We start from the raw sequence: 22,138 nt of genomic DNA on the forward strand, positions 1-22,138 counted from the left end.
TGAAACCTACTGCAGTTGCAATTTATCTATTGCACAGAAAACTATTTAATTTTAGGGACAATTTTAATATCCCACTACCTAAATATGCATGTTTGTACATGTGAGTGTATGTGTGTGTGAGCACAGACACATAAAACACTTCAAACATGTAGTACTTCTGTTGAAATCAAGGGAGCCAAACAAATATTCATGTTCCTTGATGAACAGCATGATTCCACATATGAAAAATTACTGTTAGACCAAACCTAATGTCTCCTGGGTACTCCTTCTTGAAGTTCAGATACCAAGGGAGACAGCTGTTTAATTTTATAAAGAAAATATTAATTATGTTTATACTCAGAAAACAGTCTACATCATATGTTTTCATAGCTGTAAAATTACCCAAATATTTTCAACATTGTTGGAAAACCCAACAATACAGTTTGATTAACAAAATGCTAGTCTTCGTGGTAATTATACCTGTACGATTACTGATTATGCCACCTGAACGTAGAGTAATAGAGCAAGAACTATGAATGTGTCTGAAGTTCAATTTTCTCTACTTAAATTAATTGGTTTTGAACTTTTAAAGCTATTGAAGAACAAATTACATCTCTGCGATTAGGTTTCATGCAAGTTTACAACTGATCATTGGGACATTATGTCACCTAATTCCATGTTATAAACCCACATATGGCAATCATTCATTCATTTTAATCACAGAACACTACAAGAAATGTACCAATTGTAAAAATGCATGCAATGCAACTAAATTATCAAGTTTCAACTTAAATTTCCTACTGCAAAAAAAAAAAATTACAACATATAGAAAAGATATGTATTGGAACAGAAAAGGACACAAAAGGCTTTTTTTTTAAGATCTTAGATGCTGACAGGATTGTTGCCAAAGGAGGTGGTTTTACTTGGTATTTTGCTCCAATATATCTATGTGAAAACTCAGTAGAAGTAAAAACTCGCACAGCTAGAAAAATGCAAAAAACCACAATCTTTTTGATGCTGTTGTCCTTGTAGTTAGTGCAGTGAATATGCACAACAGAAATAATAGTAGATAAGTCATTTGATTATCAAGGCAAGATTTGGATATGAATTTCTCCACTAGATTTTGGGTAAACTCACCTTCTAAAGCCAGTTCTCATTGACTCATGAGGCACATGGGACAGACAACTCTTCCAAAAAATGCAGGTAAGTTTATGTTTGGAATGTTTATCTAACTTCTGACTTACTGTAACTTACCACATTAGCAAATACTATCTGGATATGTTCTCAAAAGTAATTTTGACAGGCAGAGGCTATAGGTTTCCAATACAAAAATTGATTTTTAGTGTCATGTTCACATTCCCAGCTTTAATTTGTGGAATCACAGTTTAAAAATTAAGATTTCAATTTACAATAATCAGCAACAAAAGTCTGTTAAATCATATCCATGGCCAGTGATCCATTACACCAAGAGAAATATTTTTGTGTTCTGCATAGCCCAGATTGTAGGACTTCTGCAGCCTTCATTGAATATTTGAGAACCAGTGACTGCAATAACCTTAGTCACATTTGTGGCAAACTTGAGGCATCCAATTTTCAAAGCAGCAGCCTAATTTAATGTCGCATCACGTATTTCTTTGCTGCAGCTTTTTACTGGTTTACTTGGTTTAATTAAACTTTCACATATAAACTGTCATTACTATTTTGTTCTAAAAAATACTCTATCCTGCAATTAAAAGGTAAAAAGCATCTTCTTCAAAAACAAGATAATGCTGTGTCTTTCCTGAATACAAACACGCTTGAAATTATGTTCCTGTTTCAGCTATGCGTAGCAATACATGAGGCTGAGATTTTCAAAAGATGTCTTGTGCAGCATTAAAGGATGAAGAAATACAATGTAGAACAAAGAAAGGAAAAAGCCAGAAGAAAAAAGGAGTATCTGAAGCAGTATCTATTTCTCTTCATCCTAATTTAAACAATAATTTTTCACTACTCAGTAAGTCTGTTTCTGACTCTGGCCACCTCTACAGCAAAATGCTAAAAGCTAAGTAGCCATACCAGGAGACACATAAAGCGACAAAGAACAGCACCAGCAGTGTTAGCAGGCAATACTAGGGAAGTTACTGTGCTGTAATTAATTTTTTTCTCATACCTCTAAGTAAAAGAGACACCATCAGAAGAGGGAAGATAGAGGGAGAACGGTATTTCACAAACTAATTTTTAAGTTGCAAGGTTTTATTCTTACCCTTTGAGCAGATTGTTACAGAAGTGGAAGCATGGAGCTTTTTTCTTTTGATATTGAAGTGCATTGAAAAATAACACAGAAACATTCTGTTTATAAAACATGGGGCATAAAGTTGTCCAAAAAAAGTGGAGGGTAGAGAAGAAAATCCCAGAAGCTGTTTACAATACTATTAAATATCCGTATCCTCATGAGTACAGAAAACAGTGTTTGCCTCTATTTGCCTATTGCTTCACAAGACTACATTGGCAAAAGTCCTGGAAAAATTAAAGATTAGCTTTATTGACGGCTCTCTCTTTGCTGTTTCAAAGGAATGCCAGGAAGGCAATCTTCTTTATGTTCAGAAAAAGCTATCCATGGTGAAAAAGCAACACAGAAATATAAGAATATCATCAGGAATAACACATCTATAAAAAAAAGAACAACAACCAACCAAAACTCTGCAGCAACAATAGGAGGAACATCTGTGCAGTCTATTCACGGTATGCTGGTAAACAACTGGGAGGAAAGAATTGAGTATGGTAATTTCTCAGAAGTAGAAATTGGACTGAATAGGCAATTTCTTCCTAAATATTCATACAACTCTACTAGGCAGGGAAGCAGTGATCTAGGTAAAACTACACACAGAGAAATGACATGCTACATCTCTGGCACAATACCAGTAAAAATCAAAACAAAACAGAATAGTTTAAAATCCCCACAAGTGCTGGCCAAGTTCCTGAAGTGAATACAAATAACTTCATTTGAAAAGACAGAGATTTTTAAAACTTCCAGAATACACTGTTCTTGAGATACTTACTTTGCCATTCAGTCTTGCCAGATACAAGAAGCCTTCCTTCACTTTACTTACTGTGGTCTACAAAGACATTCTATAGGGGCCCATAGCCTAACCCATTGTCAGCTGGTGACTGCATCAGCACTTACATGACAGTTTTGTTTATTATACACAACACTGAAGAGATTTCAAAAATACACCTTCATACGGTTTCATCTTCAACCCCAGTAACTGACTGAAATCTGAGTACATTGTGCACATCTTAGCCCCAAGTCTAGTATGAGTGTCTTATATGAGACAAGCTGTGGTGCTCCATACCATTAAAAAAAAAAATTAAGTATTATAAAAGCTGTAAGTGAAGACCAAATAACAATGTTCATGTTTCTAGAAAATGTGCTGAGAGGCAGAATAATGAATGTTGTAAGTGAAAGCAAGTAAGTCTTTACACTGCTCTACCTGCAGGCATAGAATTTGCAATTTCATGTTTCCCAGATCAGGAATTAGACATGCAGTAAGCACTCCTTCTAAAACAATTCTTATGCAATTCACATGTATGAATACAGAACAGGATGAAGTAGATTAAGTATTTCTCATAAATGCCTTCCAGTGGAAAATGTCAAGAAAGCATACAGCTACTCTGGTTAGAGAAGACTACTGGTTCTAGATTGACTGTAAATTGGGAATGATTACATTCAGCCTCAGTGTTTTATAAAAGTTTCTAGAAACACACAAATTGAATTATTTAATAGATTTTAAACACTGTAATAGAGTCAGTAAACTGTTATAAGGTTGAGTTTAAGTAATGGACGTGACAGTAGGACAGAAGGGAAATAAATGTTCCTAGACACACTGAGCTTGTGATCTAAGATGCTGGATATCTGATCTGAACATATTTTTGAAATTAGATAGCTAGTTAGTTGTAGACACTATATTTATATTATATTCATATAATCTTTCAAGGCTGGCCATGGCTGATTATTGGGGGACACGAAGGAAGTTATTCATCACCTTGAAGCACAGGCTGTCATGTAGGACTGTTCACAAAGTTGGAAGGGATGTTCTTCCATCAGGGAGCTGACAAATTGCCACAGCTAGAGACAGCATGAAAGCAGTGTGTGCTCATGTTTTGTGCAGCCATAAATTTTCACATAGTTGTTTGAGGCAGCCTTGCTGAAAGAACTGCTGGCTTTCTAGGTCTTTTTTCTGAAGTGGCACATTTTATACTTTCAACATAATTTACAATTTTTCTCAAACATGTTCCTTGAAGAGAAAGGATTTAAACACAGCTAATGTCTACTGCTCAGCATCTGCAGTACACTGAAGTTGTAGATTTTGGTGCATGCCTTACATTAGTTTTAGGATACTGGGATGAAAAATGGGTGCATGGACTGTGGACCAGGTATTCCAAGGACCCTTTTTTGTTGTATGAGTTCTTACAACTGTACAGAACTAGACATAGTGACTCAGTGATCCTTTCAAGACATCTGTTCCAACAACCAATAATAAACTTTTTAAAATAAAATTTCTCTTGGTGTCCAAAGTATATTACCAGTATATTTCTAAAGCAAATACATATTTAGACATGTACACATGAAGAGCTTTGTTTATGTAAATACATATAATTCAGCTGGTATCATTTGCTAGGGTTTTTCCCCTTACTTTTGAAAATTTGCATGCATATGTTCTGCGGAATAGTGCAACTATCTGCAGTATTTTCTTAACATAGAAGAAATCTTTATTTTCAAAATGCAGTGCTACAAAAGCTGAAAGAAACTTGGAAAAGCATCCCTCAAGTCTCCTTTTCTACCTTTTCAGTTCCCCAGCTTGCTTACCTGTCTGCGGAGGTCTCTTGTCTTCTTGCACATACTATCTATTGCAACATTCAAGGCATTGCTTCTCTCTTTCTTGTCTGTCTATAATAAATATGATAGAAAACACAACAACAGTTACTTGTGATCTCTTAGCATGTTCTTTGTGTCCTCAGTTCATCATTCATCACAGCATTTCTTAAATCATATATGCTTAAGGAATTTTTTGAATTTTAATACATTTCAGGAACCAGAACCACAATATTCACAGAATGCCAATTTCTAATGATAAGTATAATCTGCTGAATCAAAACATATGCTTTACTAGCAGTATATCCAAATGAAATTACACACTTTTTTTTTTTTTTTCTTCTGAATTGCTGTAATACTCTGTTTATAGTGTACGGTTACTTACAGAACAGCATTAATGTAATAATTATTGTAATGGTAATATAATGTAAGAAGGTGGTGAGACATTGGAACAGGTTGTTTAAAGAAGTTGTGGATGCCTCATCCCTGGCAGTGCAGGTTGGACAGGGCCTTGGGTGATGCGGTCTAGTGCAAGGTGTCCCTGCTCATGGCAGCAGGGTTGGAACTAGATAACCTTTAAGACCGCTTCCAACTATAACCATTATATGATTCTATTATTTATGCCAATCCATTATCACCAAATTCATATGAAAAATCATATTATGTTTCTATAAGCCATTTGTAAATTCAGATGCCCACAATGCAGTTTGGTACTGCTTTAGTCTACAACATATATTATTTTACCCCTGTACAACAAAACAGGTGAGTTTCAAAATGTTGCAATGCAAACATTCATTGTCAATGAAAATGGTCAATCTCTTCATTTAACAGCACAGTGATTCTCGTCATCAATAGAAGACTGAGTTCTGGAGATTTTCGAGAGTTCTTCAGAGAATCAATTGTATACTTCCAAACAATCTTGGCTTTTTTTTTTTTTTTTCTAGCAGCAAAGTGGTTAAATCATTATTAGCTATTTGAGAAGTGTAATTAACACTTTTACTGTACTGCCAACCTTTCTTCTATACAATATTACCATAGTATTTCTGTGTCTACCAGCTGTTTTGAATAATCTTTTTTTCGTGTTTGTACAGAAACTATATGAAAATACAAAATGTCTGATGAACTTTGTTTCTCTAAAGCACTCATCCATTACTCACTATTTTGGACTGCCCTGGTCCAAAGGAAAGAAACCAGAAACAGTGAAAGTATTTTTGCATGAAGTTTCAAGTCAGTACACATCTCCAGGGAGAGGACCAGATTCTCAGAAATGTTGAAGAAATAATTTTGTATACTGGTTATAGTATTTGGGCTTCAGTTATAGTACACTAGGGAGTCTATTATTACAAACATGACTCTCATTTTATTAATCATACTAAAATAAATACTAGTGAAAACAAAAGTAGTAATGTACTGGTAGGCACCTAGGTGCATAACTTTGTTATGTACAATATATCATACTTCAGAGTTATTTCCTTATTAAAAAAAAAAAAAAGCAATAATCTTTGAACAGAACAATATCCTTAATACTAAAGCAAAGACTAGACAAGATCAGGAAAGAACTTTTTACATTAAATGTGAATGCATCATGTAATAAATGCCTTGAAATATTTAGTACATATTTAACTTAAAGGAAGAATTACTTCAAAAGATAAAGCTTATATATTCAGAGTGACTTAGAAATTTTCCTATTACTTTATTTTTCTGAAATTGTTCACAGTCTTTGCAGGGAACAGCCGGTCAAACACGGGTCTTGGAGAGAGGTCTGAACTTCACCTTGAAACCATCAAGGAATCCCTGAAGGCACATACTGACTCTCTATTTCATAGTAATGGGACCGTTTTTCATACCAGTGCTTGTATATGAACTGAAGTAAATAATGACTCTTCTACTATATTTTCCAAGCTATTGTCAGCCTTCGCAACAAATCAATCCCTTCTAAACTGTGAGGTAAACAGGACCAGTAAAAGCATTGTGGATACAACTCATCTTATGCCTATGCATTTTCAGATGACAAAAATGCAGTTCCGCATTGGCACATCCTTTAAAAGCTTTATATTTAGAGCCTATTTTTCTAAGATGACAAAATCAATGTAAAATATTGGGATTTTTTTTAAGTTGTCTACTAAGCTGTAACTTCAAAGATAGCAACTAATGATATAACTCGCTTGAAGCAAACCAAAATCTTTGAGGTAGCTAATATGAAATAACCTCACTCAGCGAGGGGCGTAGAAATATTGAGCAGGGAACAAGGAAAAAATACTTCATTTGCAACTCTTAATGTAATTGTCAATAGACAATGTCTAGAAAGCAAAACTAATAATAATTTAACTTATTCTTCACCTTGTGTTTTCCCCAAGAACTAAATACACTGTAAAATGCAGCTTCGGACTATAACACTGCATAGTCTGAAGACAAATGCTGAGTATTGCCAATAATACATGCCTATCTATTTCACACACTGGCATGTAGCGTTAATTGCACGACTCAAAAACCGCATGTGCAGAAAGTATTTTCTGACAGATTTTCATTCAAGACAGTACATATCTAAGGGCAGATTCTCTGTTGAAACAAATCACCATATCTCCATTATTTTTAATGGAGGAGTTCTTTTGCATCAGCAGGGGACCATGATCTTCATGGTTATTACAGATCCTTCTGCACTCCAAGGTGTCTAGATGCAAAATAATATGTTTTTATTAGCTACACAATGTAAGGACCCAAGAACATGTCTGCAGTGAAGACTTTTGTGGGTACATGCCAACAGTTGACAGTATTAACAAGTACAACAATAATTCAACAACCTTCACACTTCATTGAGTTGAAGAGGTAGCTTAAACAAAGGTATATCATTATTCTGATAAGGTTTTGAATTTCACTTTGTTTATACTACTGAAGTGCTACAAACATTTACCCAACAGTTGCACTAGTGTCTACCATCTGAAAACTGATCAGTACATTATAAAGAATATTTGGGGCAGAACTACTTAAGTGATCATCTAAACTCTTCAAGTACTGAGGCTAATAGATAAGGACTAAATTTATGAAAAAGGATATAAAAAAGGATATATAAAGAACACAATCAGCCATAAGTATTAAAACAGTAAACACAACAAGCATTCACAGAATCACAGAATCCCAAGGGTTGGAAGGGACCTAAAAAGATCATCTAGTCCAACCCCCCTGCAAGAGCAGGGTAACCTACAGTACATCACACAGGAACTTGTCCAGGCGGGCCTTGAATATCTCCAGTGTAGGAGACTCCACAACCCCCCTGGGCAACCTGTTCCAGTGCTCTGTCACTCTTACAGTAAAGAAGTTCTTCCTGATGTTAACATGGAACTTCCTATGCTCCAGTTTACACCCATTGCCCCTTGTCCTATCACTGGATATCACTGAAAAAAGCCTAGCTCCATCATCCTGACACCTACCCTTTACATATTTGTAAACATTGATGAGGTCACCCCTCAGTCTCCTCTTTTGCAAGCTAAAGAGACCCAGCTCCCTCAGCCTCTCCTCATAAGGGAGATGTTCCACTCCCTTAATCATCTTTGTGGCTCTGCGCTGGACTCCTTCAAGCAATTCCCTGTCCTTCTTGAACAGAGGGGCCCAGAACTGGACGCAATATTCCAGATGCGGCCTCACCAAGGCTGAGTAGAGGGGGAGGAGAACCTCTCTTGACCTACCAGCCACTCCCTTTCTAATGCACCCTAAGATGCCATTTGCCTTCTTGGCCACAAGAGCACATTGCTGGCTCATGGTCATCCTCCTATCCACCAGGACCCCCAGGTCCCTTTCCCCTTCACTACTTTCCAGCAGGTCAACCCCCAACCTGTACTGGTACATGGGGTTGTTCTTCCCCAGATGCAAGACTCTACACTTGCCCTTGTTAAATTTCATCAAGTTTCTCCCCGCCCAACTCTCCAGCCTGTCCAGGTCTCGCTGAATGGCAGCACAGTCCTCTGGTGTGTCAGCCACTCCTCCCAGTTTTGTGTCATCAGCAAACTTGCTGAGGGTGCACTCAGTTCCCTCATCCAGGTCATTGATGAAAATATTAAACAGCACCGGTCCCAGCACCGACCCCTGAGGAACTCCACTAGTCACAGACTTCCAGCTAGATTCTGCGCCATTGACCACAACTCTCTGCCTTCTTCCTTTCAACCAATTCTCGATCCACCTCACTACTTGATCGTCAAGCCCACACTTCCTTAGCTTATCTATGAGGATGCTGTGGGAGACAGTATCAAATGCCTTACTGAAATCGAGAAAAACTACATCTACCGCTCTACCATCATCCCTCCACCTAGTCACTTCCTCATAGAAGGCTATAAGGTTGGTCATACATGACTTCCCCCTCATAAAACCATGTTGGCTGTTCTTAATGACCCCCTCATCCTTGATATGCCTAGTGATGGAGTCAAGAATAAGTTGTTCCATCATCTTTCCAGGGATGGAGGTAAGGCTGACCGGTCTATAATTACCCGGGTCCTCCTTCTTGCCTTTCTTATAGATTGGTGTGACCTTTGCCATCCGCCAATCCTCAGGCACCTCGCCCGTTTCCCACGACTTACCAAAGATGATGGAAAGTGGCCTAGCAATGACCTCCGCCAGCTCCCTCAGCACCCGTGGGTGCATTCCATCCGGACCCATCGATTTACAGATGTCCAGTTTGCATAGCTGATCCCTAACCCTATCCTCATCTACCAAAGCAAACTCCTCCTTTGTCCTGACTCCTTCTCGGGCTATAGAAATCCGGGGCCCTCGGGGAGAGTCTGCAGGAGTAAAGACAGAGGCAAAGAAGGCATTCAGCACCTCTGCCTTCTTTATATCCTCTGTCTCCAGTGTACCCACTTCGTTCAGCAGTGGGCCTATATTGCCTCTTGTTTTAGTTTTATTTGCTATGTATTTGAAGAAGCCCTTTCTATTGTCTTTAACCCGACTAGCAAGATTGAGTTCCAAGGAGGCCTTAGCTGTCCTAATTGCCTCCCTACATCCTCTAACAACTGTCCGATATTCCTCCCAAGCGGCCAGCCCCTCCTTCCATAATCCATAGATTCTCCTTTTCCACTTGAGTTTGCCCAGCAGCTCCTTGTTTAACCACGCCGGTCTCCTAGATCCCTTACTTGACTTCCTACTCATTGGGACGCTCCGATCCTGAGCTTGGAAGAAGCGGTCCTTGAATGCTAACCAACTATCTTGAGCCCCTTTACCGCCTAGTACACTTTCCCATGAGACTTCCCTTAGCAGTTGACTGAAGAGGCCAAAGTTGGCCCTTCGGAAATCCAGAACTGTGGCTTTGCTAGGTATTCTATTCCTCCCACACAGGATCCTAAACTCCACCATCTCATGGTCACTGCAGCCAAGGCTGCCATTGACCGTCACCACTTCGACCAAACCCTCCTTGTTGGCGAGTACTAAATCTAGCAGCGCTGCTCCCCTAGTTGGTACGTCCACCATTTGCATTAAGAAATTATCATCAATGCACTCGAGGAACCTCCTAGACTGTGAATGACTGGCTGTGTGAGCCTTCCAGCAAATATCGGGGTAGTTAAAGTCCCCCACGACGACTAAGGCATGTAGTCGCGAGGCTACTTCCAGTTGCCTGTAGAAAGCCTCATCAACTCCTTCGTCCTGATCAGGAGGTCTGTAATAGACCCCCACAACTGTATCACCCGTGCCAGTCAGCCCCTTGATTCGTACCCACAGACATTCCACTTGCTCCTCATCCGACCCCGGACAGAACTCAATACATTCTAGTTGCTCTCTCACGTAAAGAGCAACTCCACCACCTCGCTTTGCTGACCTATCTTTCCTAAAAAGGACATAGCCATCCATGACCACATTCCAGTCATGTGAACTGTCCCACCATGTCTCTGTAATCGCTACTAGATCATAACCTTTAGCCCGCACACAGACTTCTAACTCCTCCTGTTTATTCCCCATGCTGCGTGCATTGGTGTACAGGCATTTCAGGGAGCTAGTCCTAGTACCCTTTTTCCCCTGCGGGACAGGGTCTAAAAAGCTATCCTTTCCCACAAGTGAAACAAGAGATTGATAGTCCTCCTTAGCCCGCCATCCTTCAATCCCTAGCATGTTCCTCTTGGGCTTGTCCCCAACAGGCCCAGTTAAATCCCCTCCCCCCTTCATGACTAGTTTAAAGCCCTGTCAATAAGCCCTGCTAACTCCTGCCCCAAAACCCTTTTTCTTCTCTGGGACTGGTGTATCCCGCCTGTCACCAGCAAACCAGGTGTCCCATACAGCAGCCCGTGACTGAAAAACCCAAACCCCTGCCTTTGGCACCAGTCACGTAGCCATACATTAACCTGCAGAGTCTTCTTATATATCCCTTCACCCTCGCTTGCAACAGGTATGGAGGCAAACACCACTTGCGCTCCAGACCCTTTAACCAGCCGTCCCAGGGCCCTGTAGTCTCTCTTCATCGCCCTTATGTTCCTCGTAATAATTTCGTCACTGCCAACCTGAAAAACCAGCAGTGGGTAGTAGTCAGACGGCTGCACCAGTTCAGAGAGCTTCTTTTTAACATCTCTAATCCAAGCCCCAGGCAGGCAGCAGACCTCCCTGTGGGGTGGATCCGGTCGACAAATGGGCCCTTCTGTTCCCCTCAGAAGGGAGTCACCCACCATTCATTATGTGAATCAAAGAATACCCTCCATTAGCCATAATCAAGAATTCAGTTACAACACAGAAATGGTCACATTAGCAGTACTAAAATAAACAAGACATGGCCAAGTGAAATGGAGCCATTTTATTTGGGTATGTACTGGTGATAATGTATGAAAAAGGATTTCCTTAAATCCTGCAAGGCCACACTCCTTGTCCCCTTATAGTCATCAGAGAAAGTAACCCTCTGAAGGTTCTGAGCCTCTACTTGCTAGGTGAGAGACACCTAGTTTGGTAGGTTGGAGTTCTGTCTTCTGATTAGTTCCCAGAATTACTCATTTCATAATAAAAAAACCCTGAATTCATAAAGCGCCCTGGATATTTTGGACATATCCACCTGAAATAGGTACCAAGATTTCAATATAAAGTAATTGTTTTTCAAAAGTACCTATACATGTTCAAAAACATGTCAGTAGACTCTGATTTTTCAATGCTGTGGTATAAAAGGGAGCAATATTAATTTATCACATCCATGGTGAGATCAGGTATCTTCTGAATTCTGTATTCCAGAACATTAGGAGTCTTAGCTACAAACCTAACCTATTTTACTTTAGTCCTAAAGGATTCCTTCAAGTATTTTTATGGCAACAACACAGTGAGGTCATTCTATAGCCATGCCATTAGGCAGGGCCCCAAGATACAACTGCTGAATTAAGATCTAGATTGCAAACAGCAGTAGCGGTCAGGATGTATCTGGGTCCCCTACACAGGAATAGTGATTTTGAAGAAGTGAATGAAAAACCTGGAGCTTCAGCCTCACTCTGAATTTTTAATAACTGTCCTCCTCAGCCAAGTTGTCTGTAAAGGAATAAATATATGCAGGAACTGGTCAGTATAAGGTTACAAACAGAATGCATCAATATAAGGTGAGTTAGATCATACATGTCTCTGTGTGCCATTGACTACAGAAACTGCACAGCAGTAAACAGTTTATCTTGTAAGGCTCCCTGACTCTTTTTCCTTAGACAACACTATAAAGAATTATTTGTAAACATGCAAAATAGGCTTGAGATTCAGGCCATTTGTGATGATTGAGGATATTCAGATACAAGTTCATCTTGCATGCCTGGGCTTACCTATTGGTTTAAATCAACAGGTTAAAAGCAAGCAAGCAAGCAAGCAATGATACTTCACTGGGATGACTAAAAACCCTTAGAACCTTTATCCATATTGTACTCTCCTGAAATAGGTTTCCATACTTAAAGGCCTAAGGCCAGAAACCAAGCACATATTTGGTTTCCTGGAATGCGTCTGTTCCTAAACACTAGATAAAAAATAAATCCAGAACACTAGCATGATTTTCTTTGCTTATCTCCAGCAGCTGTACCATGACTCTGTGATAAACATCTTTTGATTTAGTTCAATGTATTCAAGGACAATTACATTTTTTAAAAGGCTAGCTTATTTATTGAAATCAGTTCACTATGGAAATGTCAAAAGAATGTCAAGCTAAAAAGTAAACACAACTCAATACAACAATATATTAATAAATGTCAGAGCTCTAATTAAATGACTGATTATTTCAGGCTATGTGTTGACTGACAATAATCCTGTAACTCAATATTTATAGGGTCCTGTACATTGTACCTTAATAAAAAAAACCAAAACAAAACCTCACCCAACCTGAATAAGATATTAACAAAAAGTCACAGTCTCTATAGAGATAGCAGTCATTTTATGCCTGTTGTTAAAATTTAACATTTATCATTTTTTGATATATGGTGCTTACAAATGTTTCTTCTTTTGAATTATAAAATCATTTTGAATTCTAGACAAAACTAACTGATTTTAAAAAAAAAGTTATATAAAAAGCAGCTTCACAGCTGTTTGTGTGTGTTGAAGCAATGCTGTCATTACTGGGAAAATTCTCAGGATGAGTTTGCTGTGTAGAGACAGAAATAAGATTTTTAATTTTTTTTCATACCCAGTTCATAGAAACTGTGATCTTTAAAATCCTGTTTTGCAATTAAACAAAGTTAACACAACTGTAAGGATCTGTCTCAATAAAAACCCCCAAACCAACAAAACAAACCAAACACAAACCATAAGCCTTTATAAGGTAAGATCCAGTTCAATCCTGTTGCAGTCTTCATTTATATTTAAACATCGCTGACATGGGCAGTGGGATTGAGTGCGCCCTCAGCAAGTTTGCTGATGACACCAAGCTGTGTGGTCCGGTTGATACGCTGGAGGGAAGGGATGCCATCCAGAGGGACCTTGACACGCTTGTGAGGTGGGCTGATGCCAACCTCATGAAGTTCAACCATGACAAGTGCAAGGTCCTGCACCTGGGTCGGAGCAATCCCAGGCACAGCTACAGGCTGGGCAGAGAAGAGATTCAGAGCAGCCCTGTGGAGAAGGACTTGGGGGTGCTGGTCAATGAGAAAATGAACATGAGCTGGCAGTGTGCGCTCGCAGCCCAGAAAGCCAACCATATCCTGGGCTGCATCAAAAGGAGCGTGACCAGCAGGTCGAAGGAGGTGATCCTGCCCCTCTACTCTGCTCTTGTGAGACCTCACCTGGAGTATTGTGTGCAGTTCTGGTGTCCTCAACATAAAAAGGACATGGAACTGCTGGAACAAGTCCAGAGGAGGGCCACGAGGATGATCAGGGGACTGGAGCACCTCCCGTATGAAGATAGGCTGAGAAAGTTGGGGCTTTTCAGCCTGGAGAAGAGAAGGCTGCGTGGAGACCTCATAGCAGCCTTCCAGTACCTGAAGGGGGCCTATAGGGATGCTGGGGAGGGACTCTTCGTCAGGGACTGTGGTGACAGGAGAAGTGGTAACGGGTTAAAACTTAAACAGGGGAAGTTTAGATTGGATATAAGGAGGAAATTTTTTCCTGTTAGGGTGGTGAGGCACTGGAATCGGTTGCCCAGGGGGGTTGTGAGTGCTCCATCCCTGGCAGTGTTCAAGGCCAGGTTGGATGAAGCCTTGTGTGAGATGGTTTAGTGTGAGGTGTCCCTGTCCATGGCAGGGGGGTTGGAACTTGATCATCTTAAGGTCCCTTCCAACCCTAACTATTCTATGATTCTATATGAACTGACAAAGAAGGGGCAAGAGGCTTGTTGATTACAGGGGGCTTGCTTCTGGCAAAATTAGTTAACACAATGCTTCAGCCATTAATAAGTAAATAGAACTAATTTCACTGCTTACATTCTTTGATGGGAGAAGGCAAAGGACTCGTCACCTTTAAGGTCACATGAAGAGTGAAGAAATCTGAGATGAGTGCTTGGCTATGAAACACCTTTTAGAAGTGCCAAGTCTGGGGCAGCCACACCACGAGAATGGTAACAGTGCCCCTGAAACATGATGGAAACAGCGTAATAGAGCATGGAAGGTCCAAATCAGCAATGCTGGAATAACCTCTGTCTGTCACACCTCCTGCCAAAGTGAGGCCTCAGGGCAGCTATTTCCATGTGGAGAACCTCCCTCCGTCTGACATCTCCTCCTGGGGAACAAGTAACTAGAACTATATAATCTAAACCCTTCCCTGATCAGTGGGCCTTACTGTAGTCAAACTGCTTGCCACTAGGCTGCTGCGTGGGCCTCCTCTCTGCCCCTTGCTCCGTGCATGGCTCACGCTAGCTAGAGGATCTGCACCATGCAGCAACAGACACTTCCCTGGCATTAGCCCCCTGGAGTCCCTGTGTTTCTTGGAGCACTGTAAGTATACGATTACCAGAATGTGAAAATCGAGCTTCAGCTGTCTTCCCATCTAACAGATCTTTGTACTCAAATGCATCTGGCTTCCTAGTTCAATCTAATATAAAGAAGAGATCTTTCAAGCAAGTTTTCTTTCGTACTGCCTTCTTGTCTCAGTTTAGACTGATAAATCCTTCAGTCCTGTTGCTGTTCAGTCCCAATCCTACAGTTCCCAGCACAGTAGGAACAAAACCTCTTTTAACTAATAGGCAAAATCAAAGAAATTTAAAGGCTGTTAAGAACCTCTTTCTACTTCCTTGTACCAACTTATGTATCGCTAGGCCCCAGGAATATTTGCCTTACATGAAGAATTAATGGAAACAGTATTTCAGCCTTCAAATTTTCAACTTACTCCTCAGAATACAACTTCCATATAAAAGACAAGATCCCTTGTTGAATGTCATATGTCTAGTTAAATAAACCCAAACTATGGGTTTATTTATGATAAAACTATGATATCCAAAGCTATAGATATCACTAGACAAGTCTGTGTCCCATTCAAACACAAAAGGAAGCCAGTTGTTTATAATTCTAGTTTCCAAGTATCTCTAACGCTTTTAAACAAACTTTTTAAAAGATCTCTGTGTTCCTCATCCTGGAAATGGATAGCAAAAACTTTCTGAGTGCAAATAACTTCATTAAAACAATGGGATGATATAGATGCATAAACTATTATTTGCACATTTCTCCTGACCCCCTCTCCCCCCAGATCTTTAAGGATTCACAGCAGTGCCACGTTATTAACTGCTGCCTCAGAAATTTCTTAAATTAACATTTAAGAAGTTATTAGGGAACCCTCTGAGAAGGCAGTAAAGGCAGAACTTGATATTTCTGACATTTTAAAGAACAAAAATTCCTTTGAAAAGGCAAAAGCTCTCAGGTCTTTTCATATGGCATTTCCAAGCATATTTTTACTGTACATCAAAAGCCTCCAAAAGGAAATTCATTTACATCTATATTTATTACCTTTCTTTGTTAATATAGGAAACTTACAGAATGAATAACCCATGAGTATTTTAAGTTGAAAACTACTATATTTACTCAGTAACACAGATTCCCTTCTTTAGCCTAGTGCACTTCTCTTAAAGACACTTGACTCAAGAAAACCTATTTCTATGAAAAACAAGTAAGTGTATTTAAATGGGGGGGGAGGGGGGGAGAGCTGGGGGGAGAGGAAATGTCCCACAGAAGAACAACCAACCAATCAAACACAACAAGGGCATGGAAAATCGTATACAACTGAGGAACCTTTAATAAGGAATCTTTCATGTGGAACTGTTTCTCATTATAGATTTTTTTTCCCCTCAACAGCTTCAATGAGATTGTCATTTTTTTTCCTCTTCAAGCCAACATGGACAGGTCCCTGTGGATCTAATGTTGTGAGATGTGAACTTCCACATAAGAAATGAATTACCTCAACCTCTGTCAATACCAAGTGGAGTACCAAGGGTGCACCCCACTGTGCGAATTACCTCTTCTCAATCAATCTGCAAGAAGTCTTGAATTTAAAGCCTCTCAGTATAACTCTCTTAGCATTCAGTTATATCTAGTTCATAACACTGAAAAACAAATTTAATTCTAAAAGAGCATGCATAAAACAGCCAACTACCCCCCCGCCCAGAAAAACAATTTCGAATTTATAATCCTTTAGCTAAAAAAAAAAAAAAAACACCAAAAAAACCCCACCAAAACCAGAAAATTTTAGATCCTACTGAGATCCTGAATTATCAGAAACAGTTATGTTGCTGGACTATATGTACAATTGCATTTTCCAATACATGCTGAAAAACATCAGCATCGGGCAACTGAAGCTGGGGAGGCTAGCAAGGATTTCTCTAAGAACAGAACTGGATCCATCATTTCTGGTAAGAGAATAAGGAACTTGAAATACTGAGCAACCCAAAAGACTGAAGGAGGAACCTATGCTGCTTTCAATTTTTATTGTTTCTGTCTGCTATATAAGGCAAATACCTTATTGTATCAGTTTTTTCTTCAACTTTTTCACATTGGCAACATTACAAAAATTCAGCACGATTCCTAGGTGAACCTGAGAAAATAAAACCATTCTCCCCCCCCCCCCCCCAAAAAAAAAACCCCAACAAACCAAAACCCAGGCTTTTCTTCTACTTATTTGGGTTAAATTGACGCAGGAAGTAAATGCGTAGTAACTGGTCTATTGCAAAGCAAATATAATCATAATTTACTTTTTCTAATGAAAAATCAAAAGCAAAGGGTACTTGGTACTTGAAAAATGATAGTCTTCACTTAACAGAGAAATCATAAAGGCCAGTGGTACTGTATCTTGGTTTGCATTTCAACTTTAAAACTACTGGAGGAATCGGCAGGGAGTAAAAAGTTAATTTTCTTTTAATCTGATGTTACTGTCATTCACTGATGATGCAGGTAGGTAAAACAAACGTAACTAGAAAAAGAGCAATATCCATACTATAGAACTGAAAACAGGAAACATACTTCAGGTTAATCTGCTTTTTACTAATTTTCTAAGTTCATAGTATAGAAGTTTTTAATTGAACATCCATCTACCATTCACCAAAGTGTTCCAGCAGTTTTACTGCAGCAAAATAGGAAATTAGTTGGAGAAAATCTCACCCTACAGCTACAGTGTAAGAGTTTTGTATGATGAACTATCATATAAATTGCCTGGAGTAATCTCTCTCTGTTGTCAGAGGAAGAAAGTGATGGAGGGGAAAGAAAATTCAAAATAAAATATAGTAGAGTTGCTGAACAGTCCTTCTCATACAGATTGTTTAAAAGTCTTAGCTGTACTCTAAATCAAAAAGTTAAACAGGAGTCAAACAGGGAAAAATATCCAGTGCTAAGCTACTTAAATTCTTCCACACCTAGGGATATACTGAGATACTACAAGTTCCAAAGTGGTATTTCTACAGCAAAGCTAAGGCATATCTTGTGTTTTTCAAGACAAAAACCAATTTAGTGTGGTTTTAGATGGGGTATTTTAATGCACTATGTACTACATAAAGAGATTCCAACTGACGTAAGAGGTGTATAACAGCATTCAAATCAATCAGTACATATATACACACACATATTTATTATAGAATCATAGAATAGTTAGGGTTGTAAAGGACCTTAAGATCATCTAATTCCAACCCCCTCCTTCCATGGGCAGGGACTACTCCCACTAAACCATGCCACCCAAATATATTTAAATATATACATGTATATGTTTATATATATTTAAATATATACACGTAGTGATTACAAATATATTTCTGAAAAAAAGACCTCTTTCAAGTCCTCATAGACACTGCACACCATCCAGTAACATCACATTTTCTCCTTATATTCCCATCATATCAAAGAGCAACATGAAGAGATAAGGAAGGTAGAACAGTAACAAGACGGTATTTTTTTTTCCCTTCATGAAGTTTGCTGTTTATGTTATATTTACTATCCTGAGATAACCTCTATGATCCTATTCATGATCATTTATAGATCAGACATGCCATGATATTTCTTTTCACCCAGCATACTTTCTTACTGCCATGGATAGGTAATGAAGATTGATTTCCCTGATTCCCGAGATTTCAGCTATACACATGTCCATAAACAAGGGAAGTTCCGCTTGTAAATATTATTTAAAAACCTTGTAGTTTCACTTACACATACCTCATACTCTGTGGAGTGGAATGATTTGAAAGCAGCTGTTTGAGACAAACAGGGGTGGACCCATGACAGAATTTGGGTCTACAGACAGAAACTTTATGAAAATAGCTACTTGTCACAGAATTTTGTTCCTAAACTGGGCAAAATTTGGGCATTTCAGATAACATCCGTGTTACGGATTTGCTTTTGCTCATAACCATGCTTTTAAATAAAAGTTAAAGGCTGAAACCCAAAACAGACAAAAACTGTAATTCCGTGGAATTATATATTAAATTTATTAGCTAATCCCTTCCTAATCCAGAGCAATTAATTTACTTTAACACCACACCATGATGTAATATGTGAATCTAGGAGGCTAGGAGTCACTTGAGAATGTGCAGTGAATGAAAATCCATCTTCTAGGGAGAGGACTAGGGCAAGTGGTTTAAACATTTAGCTCTGAAATTTACAAATACTTCAGCTAAACACTCATCACCCTGCTGCACATATAATGAATCTACAACATGCAAATTCCTTTATACATGTCTTGTCTATACAGAGGACTACAAGATAAGAGGTAGCAACATAAGATGTTTTGGGCATTGTCAAAGCAAATAATAGTTGATGCAATCACTTCACCAGGTGAATACAGTACTACCAGTCACTCCTGAATAAAACATACCATTATTTATAGCAACACAATGAAATTACTCCAAGATGTTATTCCCAGAAGCTCATGATTAGATGTTTTCAATACTCATATGTTATTTTTAAAAAATCACTATTCTTAACTAGAGAAAATCTATTCCACTTCAGATAGTTTCTGCTGTTAGGACTTGAAGGGGAAAGAACATGAAAGAGATTGATAAAAGAGCACTTGAATGATCCTTTTCACACTGAGACTGCCAGAAAAGAGGCCATTGCATAGCCATTTATTTAGCAGATTGATTTGGAGAGTGAGAAACCGAAGCATTACTTTGGAAGTTGGATTATACTCTTAGTACAAGTTTGAAGATCCTGGGTTTCTGTGCTATAAGAGGGAAAAAAAAAGCAATTTGTTAAAGGTAGCAGCTAACAAATAGAACAAGGGAGGCTGTATGTGATGGCATGCAGGGAAGACAACTGAAAATTATAGTCTCCTACAGAGTAGGGATTTGCAGGATCCTGCATGAGATCAAGAAAGTCTGCTATTCAGGGCATATTCCTCTGCAGTTCTATGCAAAAATTCACTGCTGCTTTTTTCTCTATTTATTTTTACACAGAAAAATATATATATATATATCTGTGAAAAATTTGAAACTCGGCATGCAACATTCTTGTCATTCTAATGAAACGATCACACCTTACATTGGAAGTTCTTTTTCCGATGTACTTTTAGTTTAAACATTACAGAGAATTTTTGTCCAAATTAAGATTTCCAAGTTTCATGTTTCATTTTTTTAACCATTTACATCCCTAATTAGCCAAAGAATTAACTTACTATAAGGTAACCTAAGTTTGTATACAATTGTCATCATAAAGAATATAGCAAAAATGGAAAGGAAATAAAAGTATCTAACTAGAACAGAATCAGTAGACAAGTAACAAGGAATCACACTGGGTAAACCTAGGAGTAGAAGAAAGATTCATTAAAGGTTTAAGAGAGATGTATGTAAGTTAAAATCGTATCATAGAATCATATGCTTATGCATCATTAATTGTACAGAGTGAGCTTTTAACTTGACAGGCATCAGCGAAGGTAAAGAACAGTGAAAAGTCCTTGGTATAAGCAGAAAGCTCAAGGAAAACTGTTAATACATAGGTAGAAGAAAAGACACAGGAAGCATGATGACTTATGACTACAGAAGTTAAGTCATGTAGACTAATGACGTTTGGAAGTAAACAGGAACATACCCTGTAGAAGTATGGCCTACTGGTTTTAACAGCTATGTTCCTACTTTGAGATAGCCATACATAATGAAGCAATGGGTAATAAAAATGATCTGGAGAAGAGAAATTAATGGTTGACAACTGGTGACAGCATTTTGTAATGACACCAGTTATCTCAGTTGAAGTAGAACCAGGCAAGGTGTCTGAATACCCAATGACATAAGCTAGTTTCATGGACTATCACTGCTGAACATACAACATATCAGAACCAAAAATCCCTAACAGATTCAAATTTGGCTTTTAGCGGATGATAACATATTTTAAATGTTACTTACATTTTAAAAGCATGCTACTTATGTCTAATCAAGAGACCAATAAAAATTACAAACCCATGGTCTAAGAAAAGCTGTACTGAAGGTAGATATTCTGCTTCTTTAAGAAACCACACCCACTTAGTATACTTTTATTGGCATAACATCAGAGATATGGCAGCACACTGCCACCATACAGCAGGAAAACAGATGAGAAAAGGAGCCTTAAAATAAAAAAAAAAAATCAACAAACCAAAACCAGAAAAATACAATAAAGTGAGGTTTTTCACCAATACAGTAATATAGAGTTCAAAGAACATTTTTCCCTGCAAAATTTATACTCTTTCCTTCACTTTTGATGAAAATGATGAAATACCTGACTGAAAACTAATGAATAACCTCCTCCTTCTGTTAATGCGTGTTACCGAATTATCTGTGAAGCTCAAATAATGTTTAAAATATACAAAGTCAGAAGATTAAAAGTAAAAAGTTAGGATCGTTGTAAGTATTGTTTACTGCTTGTTATGTACATGTAAATTCAGACATGCATGTCTGAACATTTATATTAAAAGAAATCTTCGGGTTGTGTTAATGACCTGTAACCAGGGTCTTAAAAGATATGTTGTCTGTTTGTGTACACTAAAAGTGCACCACTGTGTAAGATTTGAATATTTTCCTTGTAATATCTACAGAGTGTTTGCTCTCAGACCTCCCTTACTGCTCCTCAAGATAGTGTATGTAGGTCAGAGTAAAGCCACTAGTTAACTCTCAACCACACAACTGGCACATAAGAATAAGAAAAGACAGGTGGAAGTGAAATGTCCACACAAACTGCAAACTTAAATGAACAGTTTATTGGTAAAGAAGTCTTCTTTATTCTCTGCAAGGCCTTGTACATATTCTAACAGGTGCAGTTAGTTACCATTTTCAGTTGTTAGCTCGCAGTAGTTTTGACATTTCTCATTCGATGACTGATAATAGCATCATCATGTGAACAGCCACATCATCTCCTGATTCTTCAAAAATGCTGTCTCATTTGATAAAAGTGACTCAGCAGGTGGCAACACAGCAGCATCTGGAGTTACAATCTCAGTCCAGCCACAGAACTTTTTGAGGAA

The 22,138-nt window shown here is 38.5% G+C and overlaps 1 protein-coding gene across 2 annotated transcripts in view; it reads right to left on the reverse strand.

Annotated features, from left to right (window-relative positions):
* CTNNA3 (catenin alpha 3) overlaps positions 1-22,138 on the reverse strand; it is a 505,620-nt gene that overhangs the window by 202,110 nt on the left and 281,372 nt on the right. For both annotated transcript variants that reach the window (XM_065670947.1, XM_065670948.1), the window contains one exon: positions 4,826-4,906. In XM_065670947.1, the coding sequence (XP_065527019.1) occupies positions 4,826-4,906 (81 nt within the window). The remainder of the gene's footprint in view (positions 1-4,825; positions 4,907-22,138) is intronic.

The sequence above is a fragment of the Lathamus discolor genome, chromosome 3 (assembly GCF_037157495.1).
Source record: "Lathamus discolor isolate bLatDis1 chromosome 3, bLatDis1.hap1, whole genome shotgun sequence".
Classification (NCBI taxonomy): Eukaryota; Metazoa; Chordata; class Aves; order Psittaciformes; family Psittacidae; genus Lathamus; species Lathamus discolor.